Consider the following 17,335-nt stretch of genomic DNA (forward strand, 5'->3'; position numbering starts at 1 on the left):
CCATTTAACGCTCTTATGCTGAAACTGTAGTATTACAACAGACCCAATGTAATCCTGTGTAAGATAATAAAACACTAAGAGAACCATTTGTTGCTGCAGTTTTATGTTAATAAAAACATTTAAAGATGTCATGCATGTTCCAATTTTGAGCTAGCTACAGTAGCAATCAGAGATATGTTCATCCACTGCAGTTTTGGTTTCCTTTAGGAACAGCTTAATTAATACCTTATACCTAGTGTGTTATACAGTACATATTATGGAGAACTAGTAATGAGGTATCATATTAGCTGTCTTGTTTTAGTGTTAATATTTAGCTAATACAATGACAATACATTTGTTTAATGTTAGCAGTCATTCTTTTATTTGCTTCTTTCTTCTTTTTTTTTTTCCTTTTGTGGTCATTGACAAAGTACAAAGAGTGAACTCCTCTGTCACCATCTGACCAATCACATTAAAGAATATCGTCAAAGGTTAATAAATAAGAAGAAAATTCCAACAAGTACATCTGTTAAAAAATATATATGTTTATTTATGTATGTACATTAATTCTGCTTCATTTCATAGGCATTGGTATACGAGCAAAGCCAGAAATTGTTTCAATATAAAGTATATTGTTATGCTTTATTGTGCTTAAAGCAACCAAATGATCAGTTGCTCTAATTGTTAATCACGGATAAGTAAGTAAAAGTTGAATTATTTACTCTAAAAGAATACTGTTAAAAATGAACTAGGTTATAAATACATACCAACTGCAAAGAAAAAAAATAGCAATAATGCTATACAGGAATTAATTTTGATTAGCAAAAAATGCTATACACTGATTTACTGTCAGAACAAATGTCAGAGACAGACGGTAATGTGGCAAGTACACGCTTTTACCTCCTGTTACTTCCTGATTTACACAGAGTAACTGTAAAGACCAAAGTGGAGGATCAATAAGCCATTCATCTACAAGGTACTTCGCGAGCATCCAGTCAGCTGGGCCACACACACACACACACTCACAGCTCATTATTCTCTTCCAAATGTATCTACAAGCCTGGCTGTGAATTAAAGTGTTTTTTGGGGGGCAGGTTTACACTGGAGAAGAAAAAACAGCTCACTTGTGCAGGTATTTCCACTGTTTTTAAATTCCTTCATTTCTTTGTTTGCAGACAAGCTGATCGGCCTGGGGTCAGAGGTCACTCTGCAGCAACTCTCATTTCTTTCATCTTCTGCTTCAGCTCTTTGTTAAAACCTGTGCAAAAGCAGAAACAAGGCAATTAGTAATGTTTCAATGTGCAAAACTGTGATCTTACTACATTTTCTGTTCTCAATCATTCAGCTTAAGACTTAAATAAGAGACTTTTTGAGACTTTTAAAAATTCTGTTGACTGTACACCACTGAGCCATAACATTAATACCCCCACTAGGTGAACTAAATAACATTGTCAATTATATATAATCTGATCCACAGTGGCTCAGCCCCAACCCACAGCACCAAAAGTATCCACTGCTAATGTACTGGTTCGAGACACCACAGCACAAACCCACTGGGCCCAGTAGAGCCAAGCCCCAAATCTATTTAATTTAATCTAATCTATTATAATTATAATTTTTTAAAACTTAATTTTAATGTCTTTGTAATTGTAATAAGCAAGCTTTTTCTAATCTAGTTGTTAATATTGCAAGTTTTCCATCTTGAAAAAAATGAGGTTTAAAAAAGAAGAAAAGAAAGAATACCCTAAGCTAGTTTTTAAAAAAATTAATAAATGTTTTTTTGTAGTTGCAATTCATCTGACAGACAGCAATGGGCCTTATATATACACATCCTGAACATTTTTAGTTCTTAAAGTCATGATCAGAGTTAAGCAAGTTGACCCTTACACTGAGATAAGGTTTCTCCAATAGGAACTGCTGGTATTGGCCGTCTTGGTTTTGTTTCAGCAACCACTGAGGCACTGCGTGGGCGCGAATTTGGTGGAAGCAAAGCCCCGCCTGCAACAAAGATTTCATTAACATGTGACAATTTCTTTCTCTAACTAGGATATGAATTAACTAGTAACTATAAGTACAATCTAGTTAAAACAACCCATTGGTCTGTTGCTAACTAGCTTGCAGCGTAAAGAAAATATTCTAATGCTTCATGGCTAAGCTCTGCTCGTAAGTTTACGCTTACGTCCTATTTGAAGGGACACCATTTTATTTTTCATAAATCTTTATTTATATATACAGTATAATGCAAGAATAATAAGAACAAAATAAACTAGGAGTCAGGTCACCTACCTGGACCTATCTGCAGATCAGGCACAGACGACTGATGCACCAAAGGTCGCGCTACAAACACACAACAATGATTCTCGATATCATACAGTATAAACCATTCGCTTTCCTGACACTTTTTCTGTTTTCCTTTGAATTTGTCTTAACTCGACTTTACAGAGTGTCCTGTGTGAACAAGCTAATTTCAAGCTACCTTTGTCCTTATGTTCAAGTATCCTCACAATTCCCTAATGTTAGCAACAAAAACAAGCTTAAGGTGCTATTGAAATGAGTGAAATGTTACATAACAGCATTCTTGTGATTCTTAGGTACAAAGTACAGGCTTGAGATATAATTTTGCAACCCAAACTGTTGGCTAACCAGCTACACAGCTATAAAGTTCATTTAGTTAATGTAATGTTTCCAGCAGTAAATGTTTGTAGTAGATAGTTATAAATAATCTAATTAGTAATCTAGTAGCATTGGTGAACCATAACACTGCTGCACTGCTGCACTAAACTGGTAGCTTGGTTTATAGTGAGCATTGGAATTTGACCCATTAACCAGGTTATGTAACCAGCCATCTAATTGGGCTAACCACTATGGAAATAATCACTATATATAATTCTGACAGCTACTGTACAGATACTCCCTGGACATTTCCATTTATTTCCCTTTTTTTAGTACCATTTAAATTTGCTATTTTGTCTTTTGTACTGATATTTTTTTATATTTCATAAATATTTTTTGGAAAAAGATATACATTTTGTTTAATTTTCTTATGTTTTGCTAAACTTACTCTTATTTTATTTCACTATTAATTTCTAATTATTATTATTTTTTATTATTTTAAGGTCACGAGTGGTCGTATAAGCAGTTCACTACATAACGTACTATGTATGACCGCATATGTGACAAATAAAATGTGAATTTAAATTTGCTACTTTACAAATCCCATGACTTTATTAGCAATGACTTTCTATAAGAACTATTTATTAATAATTCATAAACATTTGGTTAAAATTATTTCGTAAATAAATCTAGTAACGAGGCTTACTAGCAAGCTAGGTAACATTATACTATATAAAATATCTAACTTTAGAGTATTAAAACCTGGGTACTCGTGTTTTAGCTCAAAACAATAACTTGCCTAATATTATACAGTATATCTTTCTAGTAAACACTAACTTCCTTTAAATAGCAAAATAGCTAACATTCAAATTATATTGTGTAGAAGTTTTCTAATACTGTAAGTCCCAAGTATCTTGCTATCTAATTTTAGTTCAATTTTCTCAGTAGATTATTATTCCTATTTATGAATATTTACTTCTTTAATTTTTTTCCTATTTGATGCATTTTATTTATTTTAATTCAATTTATCTGTATGGCAATTTTAATAATGGTCACTGTCACAAAGCAGCTTTACAGAATCCAAATAAATTTGGGGAAATGAGAATGAAATGTATGAGGAAACATGTTTGAATCAAAATTAAATTTCTGCTTTTTATTACCTTGTGTTAGAATCGGTGTGCCAAGTGTACTCTCTATAAGCTAACATTTGCTTCTTGAATAGACAGAAGTGCTAAAGTAGTTTTCTTATTATTATTATTATTTTTGTATTTATTTATTACCTGGGGCCCGAGGCAAAACAGGCGGCGGAGCACATTCGTCTTCATCAACAAGGTCATTGTCCTCCTCTGGATAATACACACAGTCTTAGACTTTACACACATGAACACAATCAGATGAGAGCGAAACAATGAAGAGAGGAACTTACCGGAGGAGTTTTGGTAGATGCTCTCGTGTTGATCTCGTTTCTTTCTTGGAGCTGAAGGGTCATGGTAGCATTATGGTTATTGTTATAATGGTGGTGCATGTATTTCTGCTTTCTGTGTATTTGGAGGTTATAAGAACATTTGCAGTACCTGGTTTGGGGGCTAGGTTGGGGCGCACAGGGCTGCTGGATGCATGACGCATACTCTTCTCTCCGTTCTCCTCATCATAATCTACATACACTGAAAGAAGCAAGAGACACACTGTGGATTACACAAGATTTGAGGCATTACAGAGCATGTTCACACACATGCTTAACACACAACACAGACACACAACACACATTTAAATGGGATATCTACATGGAGATTAAGTAAGTTTGGAGAAATTATTACTGTTGAGTCAAAAGCTATTATATCATTTAATGAAGTTTACACGAGGTTGCAAGCTAGCATTTTCTGTGATATTTAGACAGCCCATGCATTACATTATATGTTAAAAATATCTAAGTACATCATTTTTTTTTTTATTGATTTACTGAGCACACATTCAAACACATCAATCACACTGATCTCTTATGTCGTAAACATATCAATCATACTGATCTCCTAAACACAGTTCTAGATAAGAGAAAAGAGATTGGTGGAACAAATGTTTATGTATGTACACATCCTATATTACGAGATTTTTTTATACAGGCTGCAAAAAAGGGTTAGCTAAAACATGTATGGGTGTGGTGTTTTGGAAGGAAAGGTGCATAGATATTCCCATAGGCTGGGAAATCGCAGTTTGCGTTTTTTTAAGGTGGTCTAGTAAAGATTAAAGAGTTGTAATAAAAAGATTACGAAATCTGTGTAGCTATAAAAGAGCGTTTGATTAAAAGCAGGATTTTTGCAGAATAACATAAAACAGTGATGAGAGTAAAACTATTTATTTCTCTATATAATCCACTGTTACACTAATGCACTGAACCTTTTTTTTCCCAAAAGCGTTTTCACTAGTGCTTTGATGCCATCAAGGTGGCATTTTTCTCAGTACGTCAGGGCCGTGATCATCTGTAACGCCCGGCCTCCCGGGAACTCCTTTAACGGCCCAAACATGTAGCCCAAAAATGGCTTGCCGTTCAAATGTTTTACTGCGACTAAGAGTCTCATCACCGTACAGCCGTCTTATCATCGTACTTCTCTAAATGTCAATCACTTTTACGTCTTCATTTTCCAGAAACTTCATCACAAGTCCCAATTTGACTTGAACACCCCTCGAAAAATGATTGCGTGAACGTTCTACAACTAAAAATAGACATGGCGGAAACATTCCTAAACATTATACAATGATGTTCCAGAACCTTTAATGTGACCCTATAACACAGGGACCTAAGCTCCGGGGTCCCTCATTTTAATTCAAATACACACTTGCTTTATATTCTTGTAATTTTATATGAGCGTCTTACCGATGTTTTCTTCATACGTGTGCTCCAGAACCAAAGGCTTATAAGTTCCTCCAGTAGTCTCAATCAGATAGTCAATCACATCATGGAGTGTTGTGCAAGGAATCTGGAACAAATAAGTGCAATGTTTAATGCTTTTCCCCCCACACTTAAACAAAAACACTGGTATTACACTGCATAAAATACTTTAGTTTATTATGTACAGAAAAATATACATGAGGTTAAAGTATAGAAAAACAATTACAGACAAATCAGAGCTCAATCTCTCTGTTACCGACTGTACATTTAGTTTGATGCCGAACTTTGCATGTTATGCAAACCCATATTATTATAAACAATAAAACAGTTGAAATCATGAGCTGTAATAAATTTTAACTGTAACAGCTTTATTAAAGCGGTAACCAGGCAATTACTCCCATACCAAACACACACACACAGGAATGCGTTATCTACATTCTTGACTGATCATTAACAACTTTATGATTTACCAGAGACACTCACACTCTAACACATTACTTCCTTGTTCTGGAAATTACCTTCCACATGAAATGTCTGGCAAACAAAAAAGATTTTAAAAAGCTGTGATAAGTTTACGGACAATACATATTGTACATAAAATGTGTACAGAGTCAATAAATCCTAGTTATGCAAGGGCACTATGTACTGTACACTACAGATCAGAGGTTTGGGACATGAGAATGATTTAAAGTGGCCATTCCTACTCACTGGATTGTCAACAGCAATGGCAAATCCTCCTTCAGGGATCCGTGTTACTCTGTAATGTCGGAAAACTGGCCTGTTAAAGGAGAGAGAAAAAGAAATGGAATGAAAGAGGTGACTCCTCAAAGTTTTTTCAAGTGTCACTCATTACACAGTAGAACAGCAATCACTCAACATGGAACACACAGGCATCCGCATGGTATTTCTGTGAAAGGATCATGTGCACGTGCATGCATCGAGGTCTAAACTGGTGGTTCTTCATTCTGATCCTGCACAGTTTAGTGCTCTCCCTGCGTGACTAAACGCTCTTTAATTCAGAAAAGGCTGTCAATCAGCTGATTATCTAAAAGGTCACATATTTTACTATGTCCTTACCAAGTTAACACAGGTCTCAGAGCTCAAAACGTTTGTGTGTATTCTCCTCTAGTGATGGGTCGTTAATGAACGATTTATTCTTTTTGAGCGAGTCTTTAACATGACCAAGAAGAACGAGTAGTCTCAGGGAGTGATTTGTTCATTTTCTACAGGGCGCGCATGTGTAAAATCATTTCAAAGCCTTCGTAGGTTATGTACAGGAACTAAATGACTCATTTTGATGAATTAGATTCAAAGAACTGAGTCACTAAAATGATTCAAACTTCCCATCACTATTCTACTCCAAATGTAAACGCGAATGAGCTAATGCTGAGCCACGCCCCTTCAGAGAACTGCAGGGCTAAGCAACAAACCACGGAAAGGGATAATCTCATATGATGTCACATTAGGGGGAAAATCTATTCAGCCATAGAAAAATGACAAAAAACAAATCAGGTTTTTTTGTTTGTAAACACAGACTGGAGACAAAAATGAAAGTCTTAAAATAATTAATAATTAAATTTGGCGTAATACGTGGCCTTTAACTCAGGTATGGTGGGAGCTGAGAAAAGCCCGTGGCCCTCCAGAACCGGGGTGGGGAAAGTGGTTTAAAAATACACAGACATGGTGTGTGTGTGTGTGTGTGTGTGTGTGTGTGGTGTGTGTGTGTGTGTGTGTGTGTGTGTGTGTGTGGTGTGTTACCCGTTAAACTCCTGCCGCGTAGTGACAGCGAAACAGGTTCCATCTCGGCTAGGTCTGAGCAGCAGGTTTCCTTTATCTTTGTGCTTTTCCAAAAGGTTTTCAGTTTCACTCCGGGCTAGTTTGCAAAAGCACCTACAGAACCACACAGTTTATATAGGAATTAAGCCAGGAATAGTTGCAAAAAACATATTAATGTCCATAGATATGTATGTGTATACTGTATGTATTGGAGTCTGCACTGATATTAACCAAGAGGTCTAAAAATTAGAATTTTAATGGTAAAGTCAGGGTGTCACTCTAAAGGCTGTAAAGGCAAGAGTCTGAACTTACACCAGCATATCATAAAATAACATCAGGAGTCGGGGTCTAGCTGTCCCATTAAATCTGTCCCCACTAGAATATTGGCCAATAAGGACGTTTTGTGTTCTGTGTGACATATGGGACTTAAGAACATGAGCCTGAGCATAAGGAAGATTATAAGGAGTCTAGACTAGTGCTGGTGTAATGACTAATACTTACAAGAGCCTCAATCTTGTCTATTGACCAGATTAGGGGATAAGGAGTCTGTACTTACGCTGGCATTTCGGACAGTACAGACATGTAATCGTTATGGTCTGGCGTAGCTGCTGCTTTAGAAGCTTGTTCAGCTGCAGCTTTTTCAGCGATCTCTTTGAGTCTCTCGTTCTCTTTCTCCACAGCTTCTCTCAGCATGTGAACCTGACCAGGCAGCAGGTTGAGGGAGGAGGGAACTTGCAGCTGTGAAGCACAAACATCTGCCATCAACTAATGAACACCAAACTGAAGTTGAAAATGCAGTTATTTTTAACATTTTTGATCTCATCTTGTTTGTCTAAAAGTTCCCCTTCTGGACCGTGGCAACAAGGTTTGCTTGTGCTTATTGTTTTAATAACAAACAAAGGGCCAGTAAATCATTTAGTTATGAAAGCAAGAACAAGACAACCAAATGTATTAAAAAGAATTAGAAGAATGAGGAAACTGGAGCAGAAGGAAGTACAAGTACAATCTACAGTCTGTCTGTACAGTTGCAGTCAAATGAAAATGAGACAGAGTTTTGGGCTTGTAAACAATTTCAAGTGGTGTTGCAATGTACAACACTGACCTGAAGAAGCATGGTGTTGGTAGTTCACACAGGAAAATGAATAATAATACAACTACTTTGTGTGCGACAGATGTGTGAATGAAAGGACTTTGTAGGAAATAGTCTGTTTAAATGGTGTTAGTGAATCTAATATGAACACCCAGTTGCAAATACTACAGTAATAATAACTAAAAACCTTTGAGAAATGTTCAGATTAAGGCTTTAAAATAAGGAAAGGTGTGCCCTTGCATGACGTCACACCAGGGGGGAATCTGATCTGCTTCTCCAGTACAAAACAGAAAAGGGAGTGTTCTTTTGTTTGTTTTTTTTCTGACGGGGGACATTTTAAGGCAGTTGCACAACAAGATAAAGTTCTATTAATAAATGAGCGTGCGACTCTTTGTGGACATTATGAAGTTACGTTCACAAATCTGTCATAAATCATGTTCCTTGATTACCGTGCCACGTGAGAGATTTGGTCTCGCTTCTAACTAGCTTTACATTAAAGTCCAAGAACACAACAGTATATAATACACTCAGGACATTATGAACCTGTGTCTGAATTCTGAAAATGTATTAGGCTGTTATTCAATAATGACCCGGCTCTGTACTTGCCTGCTACTGTATATCAGTCAGTAATATAGGAGATATGAACTCTGGAATATACTGTGGAATTAGAGGAAAAGACTGAACCCATGCTAGAATATCCCCAACAGTAGAAGAGTAGAACAAAAAACAAGCATGTAACCCTAAACCATGTGAGTGTCTATGAAAAGCCGGACTGACCTTCACCACGGACAAGATGAAGCCTTTCCATAGCTCACGGGCTTCTAGACTCGGAGCCTTAAAACATGACAATTAACAATGAAAAAAAAAGATTCATTACTAAATAGCACATGTTAACTGTGTAATCAAAAATGAACAGTGTGAGTTGGACAAGCGGGAGGAAAATCATTGTTAGATTATTATAATACAGCTTCCGTTTCAGGTTCTCAATAAATCACGGTGTCTGATTACAGCTGCTGTTTTTCAGAGAACTAAAAAATCTTCTGAACCAGATTTGTTTCAGCAGTTTATCAAAATGACGTAGAAATACAGATTTATTTTTACTTAACTGCGATAAAAATGATTAATTCCAAAGTTTAATGCAACACCCAAATCAGAGTGTTGCTTAGTATTTTTTCCCATTATTATTATTATTATTATTATTATTTTTTTTTTTTACATAATTCATTAGCTGATCTTTCTTCTGTAATGTGACATAGTGCAAAAGATCTTAGGTCCCCTGTGTTTTCAGTACAAACGTTTTTATTTAATTATTTATTTTTTATTTTTTATCAGAATGGAAGTTGCCGGGTTTTGCATGCAAAAAAGAAGCAGGTGCGACAGTCAAAGTCCTCAGAAGAACTGTGGAGGATCTGCAGGATGCTCAGTAAAACTTAGTATCTAATTTCCTTAAAAACCTGCACAAATTGTACCCAAGTCTTAAAGATCCTCAAAGATCCTCGTCACATCAAATACAGTACTAGTTAGTTATATACCTTTTTTTTGTCTTCTTTTAAAATTCTTTTTGCTCTACAGCATGTATTTGCATGTGCCTAAGGCTTTCGCAAAGTAATTTAATTGCAAGATTTTTTCCTTGTCAGATGATTATAGCTGATTTAGGCCCCACCCACTGACATGTGATCATAGCATTGCAAATATACTCTTTATTCAATTTTATACCAGACCACTGTCGATTTCCTATTGGTCAGAAGGTGTTGATTAATTCTCTGTAACAGCAGCTCATTCAGTAACACAGGTCTAATGTTATAATATTCTATAGTAGTTTTATAAGTTTTTTGTTGTTGTAAAGAGACATGTATTTAACATTCGTGAAGGGAGCTTTATCTTTTCTGTGATTTATATTAACAAATCAAGTACAGTACGAGTCCTGGAGCTATTTAAGAGGTTGAAAGTGATGTCATGTTGTCTCTATACTATACTATATGACTCTGCAAATACATTGAGATGGATCTTATTGGGATTGATATATTTTTTAGATTGTGCTACTTTGGCTTGGGGTACGATCACATATCGTCTCACCCGATCATCCAATTCACTTGGAATTCTAACTGTAATAATAACATAATAATAAAAATACATGGTTAATGATCATGGATCATATCTGAAGCTCTCACCGTGAGGTAGATATCGTCTTCCTTTAGACGCAGGTGGAGTCTAGCTGCGTCTAGTTTACGATCGAGACTGGGGTCGTCCGTCAGAGAGATGAAGTTTGACAGTTCTTGCTTTTCCACATACTAGTATCAGAAACAGACAAATGTCAATAAATCCCATTACAGTGGAAACAAAAGCTTAAGAATACAATTTTAACGAAACCAAAAACAAAAATGAACATACGTTACAGTCCTTGCTGTTGTTGTAGAAGAACAGAGCGTCCCCACACAGTGCAGCCCAGAGCTTCCGACTGGTCTGCACAAAGTAAACAGAAAAACATTAATGACCTTAACACTTGGGCATATTTAGTAGGAGCGTACAGTATGTGTGTGTGTGTGTGTGTATTTATTTATTTATTTATTTATTTATATTTAAATTATTGAAGCTCTACATAACATTCCTCTAAATAAATCACTGACACACTTTCTTTAAGGAGTAATTTTAAGCCCTAAACCTTCTCGTTGCTGTCAGTAAAGTAGGAATCAGTCTGTTTATCAAAATGATCAAACCAAAACAGTTCTCTATTTTAGTTAATTACTAATTTTAAATGTAAAGATTATGGTGATCTGGTAAAATTCTAATAATTTTTTTTTTTGCTCAAATATGCGTCACAACCGCTGATGTGCAATATTTGCGCAAATTATATAAATAATACTTTTTTTTAAAAGCTTAACCGCTGACTGCACACTAGCTAGTTTTGTCAGTACACGCGATAAAAGGAGGACTGGACACAGAAACAGGCGAATTTTTGGTTTGCTGCAGGTGGACAATTTAGGTTCAGCTTTTTATTTCATAAATACGAGGAGTGTTCATGAATGCAACACACTTTTTACACTATTTATAAGACCAGAGTTTCCACATGGCTCTTTGAGTGTTTGAGGTTGCCGACCCCCTGCCCTAGAACAAAATAACTAAATTACAACAACTAAACATTTTGAAACAGAAAATTTTGCAAAAATACAAAAAAGACAAAAAAACATGCAAATATACAAATCTAACTAAAGTTACCAAATGTGGTTCTTGACCTGATTAAGGGATCTCTGTGTGCTATAAGATAAAAAAATTGTAGAAAATGAGTTTTATTTAACATGAAGTTTGCCACTCTGCCAAGGTTCCTGAGTAAAGGGTGTGGTGTGTGTGTGAGTGTGTGTGTTGGCGAGGGGCGTCTGGTGGTTAAACCAGTTCTCATGCACCTCGTAACACGTGACGTTTTGTGCAATGGTTTCAGAGATATCATTTACTTTGGTAAGAGGAACTAAGAGACTCAAGTTTAAACAATGGCTCTAAAAAAAATTATAAGCAAGTGTGTTGCATGTTTGCTTTGTATATGGTGTGACTTAGTAGAAGCTCAGGGCACAACCCAGACATATTACATGTACCATGACCTTGTGTAGCGCAGATGTCAGGTGGAGTGGATATTGAAAGGTTTTTACTTATACAAGCTGGTTACTGTCAGGATAGTGTAGGTATGCACACCCCTTACCAAATGAGTTTTTCTTCAAAAATCAATTCAATGCTGATTGTTTTTGGGTAACAGTCTGGCAATTTTATTAAAAACCTTCAGCTCTATCTTGACTAGACCCCTAGGTCCCAGGTTTAGAGAAGCAGTGTGATGCTAAACCATGATGCTTTCACCACCATGCTTCACCCTGAGGCATGTTCTTTTTGTGATAAGCTGTCGTGGTTTTACACCAGATATCTTTGTTAGAATGATCTGAAGTTCTGCCCTGGTCTCATCAGCCAAAAATGGAGTTGAGCATGGTGGAGGCAGGGCGTCCATCTAGCCCTATTGTTGCCTTTTTCATGTGAAAAAGATTGAAGATTGAGAAACATTTCAAGGAAATCTCACGTTAAAGGTGGTGAGATCAGATGTGAATTCCTGGTTTAAATTTTTTTAATTACTTCACAAAAACAGGGATAAGAAGACATTTTATATCAACTGTGTATAACATAAGGCACAAGGAACACACAGCCTATTATGTTATTTAAAAAGTATGGTCACTTTTAGACATCTCAATGTCCAAAATGTGTGTGTACAAACAAAATACAAAAGAAAAAAAGAAAGAAAAAATAATTCCCTGCTTTTCCCTCTTTTTTCCATGTACTGTATATTTTGGGCAGATTTTCCCTATTGTGACTATGAGCCCATCTCCTGGCTAGTTTTGTTTGGATTTACACAGACACAGAAACGGCACATTTGGAGGAAGAGGAGTAAAATAAATGCAGAAAATGCATAATTTGTGGCTTATTATATAAATAAATAAAAAATACTTTAAGAGGAGAAAACACTTTAGGGGAGCTCAGACACTCGTGTTACTTGTTAAAGGGTTAATAAAATATGGGATTCTTAAGCAGGTAAACTGTGATGACAATCACAAACAAATATGTCGTCAAATTTAAATATTAAGTTCATGAAGCTGAGTTTTCAAAATGTAAATCTTTGCGAAGCTTTGAATTACAAGTTAAGAAAAAGAAATAAGGCTCGACTCCCATGAGATCTAAACTAATTCACTGGTTACCATGACCACAGTGTTAAAATCATATCACATCAGCAAGATCATAAATCCTCGTCATTGTGCTCCTGAGAGAAGAAAATAATGAGAGCAAAGTCCAGAGCAGCCACCTGATAAATACATGGAAATGGTATCATCATTATTATGAGTGTTAATGCAGGAAAATCCCTTTGTGTTTCTAATTTACAGTCACAACAAAAGATTATGCAACTGATACTAGATACTTGATGCATTTCGAAAAATTTTCCCCCTTATGACATTAAACTGTAACCCCAGTGATGAGCTTATTTTCTTTTCAAAATAAATGAATGAATTAATGATTAATAATAATAATAATAATAATAATGTTAAATCCTGAAGCTAACAGACTACTTACTTATGCATAAATAAATGTAATTTAATTAAATGAGTGTAAACAACAACTGTTCAGGAATGCTGCAAGATTATTTAAAGGTGTGCGAGTTCTAAGAACAAAACAAAGAAGCTTGAGTCTCCACTGATGATCAGGAAAACAATCCAGAGCACGAGAACGCTTTCATCGATAAAGAAACCCCGCGTGTTAGTCATGGCGAGAATATCTTTGAATTATCTAATCATCTGTCACCTGACATACCTTCTATTCTTCTTGCTTATGTAAAGAATTTTTATTCGAGAAAATGATACCAGAGTAAATGTTGCACTGTTACCTAATATACAATATGAAATATGTATCACAAATTATTTCTAAATTCATCGTTAAAGCCTAATTATGTAAACATTACAACATACTGACTGCAGCCTGCAAAAATGTGCTGATGAAATTCAGCTTTCTCTAAATCTCAGTGTTCATATATCAGACTAGAAATGTACAGCAGATCTATAGAACACTTCAATTTTATCTACTCCTCTAGACTTTTAGAAAGTTTCAGTAAAATATGGAAAAAGACAAGTATGTGGTGTGACCTACAGTAGTAGAAGCTCAGGGCACAACCCAGACATATCACGTGTACCATGACCTTGTCCACAGATGTCAGGTAGAGTGGATATTAAAAGGTTTTTACTTACGCAATCCTTACAGTAACCAGCTTGTATAAGTTTGCACACCCTTGTATAAGTATTACAAGTTTTGTTTGTAATTCAGTGCCCATTGTTTTTGGGTAACAGTCTGCCAATGAAGCAGGAGATTGAGAAACATTTCAAGGAAATCTCGCTGTATCACAATAAAGGTGGTGAAATCAGATATAAGTTCCTGGTTTAATTTTTTTAAATAACTTTACAAAAACAGGGATGAGGAGACATTTTATATCCAAAGTTTCAGTAAAATATGGAAAAAGACAGTAACAATGTAAATATGTCTTATGAGTTTTCCTTAACATACAGTTATGCATCCTTAAGTACCTGAATGGTGTTGCTTTGAAATTAGATTCTCTTAATTCTCTTTCTAATAAAAGAGTAATTAATTAAATATTCGCCTTGCACAGGGTCCGGGTTCGATTCCCGGCCAGACTCGATTCCCGCCTCTGCGTGCATGGAGTTTGCATGTTCTCCCAGTGCTGGATGGGATTCCTCCGGGTACTCCGGTTTTATCCCACAGTCCAAAGATTCGGCTATTTGGCGATTTCTCGTAAAAACATTGCTTTAGTGAAAAACTGAAATGCGTCTGTGTGTACGAGTTATTTTAATGATGTTAATTTAGTGTAAGCTAGCTAAGAGAAGCGATGGGTTAGCAGTGATTACCGTCTTAAGCTTTAACGCAGAAGGTCATGAATTCAGATTTAAAAAGTTGAGGAAAAGTCTTAACCTTTAAGTGCTCAGGTGTATTTTACTTCGACTCTGTCCTGTTTCGCCTGGAAGTGTCTTTGGATAAAAGCGTCAACCAAACTTAGTGATTTTTTTACTTCTATGAAGCTTGTAATGTTTAGATCAATTCCAAATTTTTATTGATGATGGGTATAATTATTTGTTTTTTGTTTGCTTGTTTCTAAAATATTGTGATTCTGTAGTAGCCTACATCTTGTTTATAATGTTAAACTGTTTATTATTTGTGGAAATTTTGAAAATCATGAATGCAGAAGAAAAAATGCACATTATTTCACATTGCTTGTAATTCAGAAATAAAAAAGGAACCCTTTTAATCATAATTCTTTCTTTGTTCAAATTGACCTAAAAATCATTTTTTTCTTTTCTGTCCCAATATCTTTCCTGCCAACTGCAGTTAGACTTTACAATGCACTCTGACACCAATAGGTCTGTCTTCATTGCACTATGGTCACGTCCTTATTTAAACTTGCTGGTGCACCTTATGAACAGTTTAGCTCCTGCCTGTATAGACAATCATGCACATGTACATAAAAACAGTACATTGATATTATTTGTCAGCATGTGTACCTCATTAATGCACCTTAAATTGTAAAGTGTTTTTTTTAACACTTTATCTTTTCCTCACTGCAATTCTTGCTTGTTGCTTACTTGTTGTATAAATCTGTGAACTGGCTGCTGTAATGATACAATTTCTCTTTAGCATTAATAAAGTTCTTTATCCATCTATAACATCCATCCATCAAGGATAACACGACCGTGGTAGGACACTATTGCCACACTATTGGCAAATTGGGAAGGCTAGTAAGTACCTTATCTGCATGTCTTTGGACTGTTGGAGGAAACCGGAGCACCCGGAGGAAACTCACCAATCACAGGGAGAACATGCAAACTCCATGCACACAAACCCCGAGGCGGGACTCGAACCCGATGTGTGAGAAGACAATGCTAATCGCTACGCCATTGTGCCGCTCTATTTCTGTCTACCTATACTGATGTTACAATTGAAATTGTGGCAGGTGTGTATTGTTGCACACACTGTACATGTTTTACTCAGTACACAGGAAATTAATGCACATTTTACAGTACAGGTCATGAATAGGTTATGTATCTTATATGACATATGGGTTCGTCCAGATGTCCTGGATATCAATTCAGAGATCAGTGACAAAATAAACACTAAACTGATTTAATTACAGAGTCTAAAATAAAATAAAATGATTAAATAAAGTCTAAAATGCACGAATTGTAAACTGACTAATTGCTTCCGTGTTTTAATGAGAGATGAAAAACTCACTCTATCTTTAAAAGACCTCTTTTCCAGAAATCCCTCGTAGTAGCAGGAGGGCAGCTGGGCTCGACTCCGGTGCGCGCGCCTCATCGCCGGTGTAGGTAGCGGGGCTCGCGAGAGAGGAACGTTTACCGCGCGCGCGCATACACACACGCGCAAGCACACACCTGTAGTCTCTACTGACACGTTAATACAACACACCTGCGCGGACCTGAAGGCGCGCGCTCGAAACAGAGTGCCCAGGTGTTTTCGACAGGTGAGTCCCAACAAGGAGGAGCCCATCGACGAGGCCCCGCCCCTCGGTTAATCTGATTGGCTGGTTATGATCAGGCAAAAGTCCTGGAGATATTTGGATTATTTCTGATTTCACACGAAGTTAACTCACTAGGTGAGGTACAGACCCACTTCTGCTCCAAATCTAACCAGTTTCTATGAATATACTCAGATTTACATGAAGTTTAGATTGCAGATGTTAACCTCTGGACTGCAGGGAATTTCTGAGAGCTTATACAGTCTTGTCAACTAAAGGGAGGAAAAAAAAATCTGGTAAATTTGGATGCTTGGGAGGATTCACTGATAATGGAATGAGAATAAGAGCGTTTTTATATAAGGTTTTAGGAATGGCTAAAAATAATTATAATTTAATCAAATTAATCAAACATATTAATTTAAACCGTTTTCAGGTAAAAAAAACAACAACAACAACAACAACACTTTCCTTGACATTTAAAGGTACAGAAATGTATTATATGTTGAAAATTATGTTTTAATAATAGCAAAAAAAGCTTTAGACATGATGGAAATACAAAAACTGTCCAAATATGTAGCTAAAGATTATTTAAAGAAGCAAATCTTAGACACCAAATAGATAATCAGACCATTACTGACTGCCAATCTTTCATATAAAAAAAAATTCCACCAAGTGTAAATGTTTATTATTATTATTATTATTATTAACACACACACACACACACACACACACACACACACACACACACAAATACATACATATATATTCTAACAAAAGAAGTGTATATATCCCCAATATCCCTGGATATATATTCAATTTTCTCATTACATTGCACAATAATACAACACTCCTTATTTTTTATAATTACTTTGTATACTTATGTGCTGCCTTTTTGTATATTTTATGTATGTACTGTGTATCTATGTCTGTA

The 17,335-nt window shown here is 35.9% G+C and overlaps 1 protein-coding gene across 1 annotated transcript; it reads right to left on the reverse strand.

Moving 5' to 3' along the window:
• Positions 1–504: 504 nt before the first annotated feature.
• Positions 505–16,370, reverse strand: LOC128530601 (signal-transducing adaptor protein 1-like). Its single transcript, XM_053504634.1, has 14 exons — positions 16,161–16,370; positions 10,737–10,808; positions 10,517–10,636; positions 9,123–9,179; positions 7,812–7,993; positions 7,238–7,369; positions 6,188–6,257; positions 5,465–5,567; positions 4,167–4,256; positions 4,019–4,069; positions 3,873–3,938; positions 2,266–2,316; positions 1,867–1,977; positions 505–1,237 (listed from the first exon to the last, which is right to left on the reverse strand). Exons 1-14 carry the CDS (start codon positions 16,242–16,244, stop codon positions 1,182–1,184), a joined length of 1,245 nt encoding a protein of 414 aa, XP_053360609.1. The 5' UTR covers positions 16,245–16,370; the 3' UTR covers positions 505–1,181.
• Positions 16,371–17,335: the final 965 nt, after the last annotated feature.

The sequence above is a fragment of the Clarias gariepinus genome, chromosome 9, assembly GCF_024256425.1.
Source record: "Clarias gariepinus isolate MV-2021 ecotype Netherlands chromosome 9, CGAR_prim_01v2, whole genome shotgun sequence".
NCBI lineage: Eukaryota > Metazoa > Chordata > Actinopteri > Siluriformes > Clariidae > Clarias > Clarias gariepinus.

Coding starts and splice junctions, on each gene's coding strand:
- LOC128530601 (XM_053504634.1), bottom strand. CDS start 16,244: ATGAGGCGCGCGCACCGGAGTCGAGCCCAGCTGCCCTCCTGCTACTAC. Junction 4,257..5,464: donor CACGTATGAAGAAAACATCG/GTAAGACGCTCA, acceptor TGCTTCTTTCAG/TGTATGTAGATTATGATGAG. Junction 1,238..1,866: donor TGGAGAAACCTTATCTCAGT/GTAAGGGTCAAC, acceptor GCTTTTGCACAG/GTTTTAACAAAGAGCTGAAG.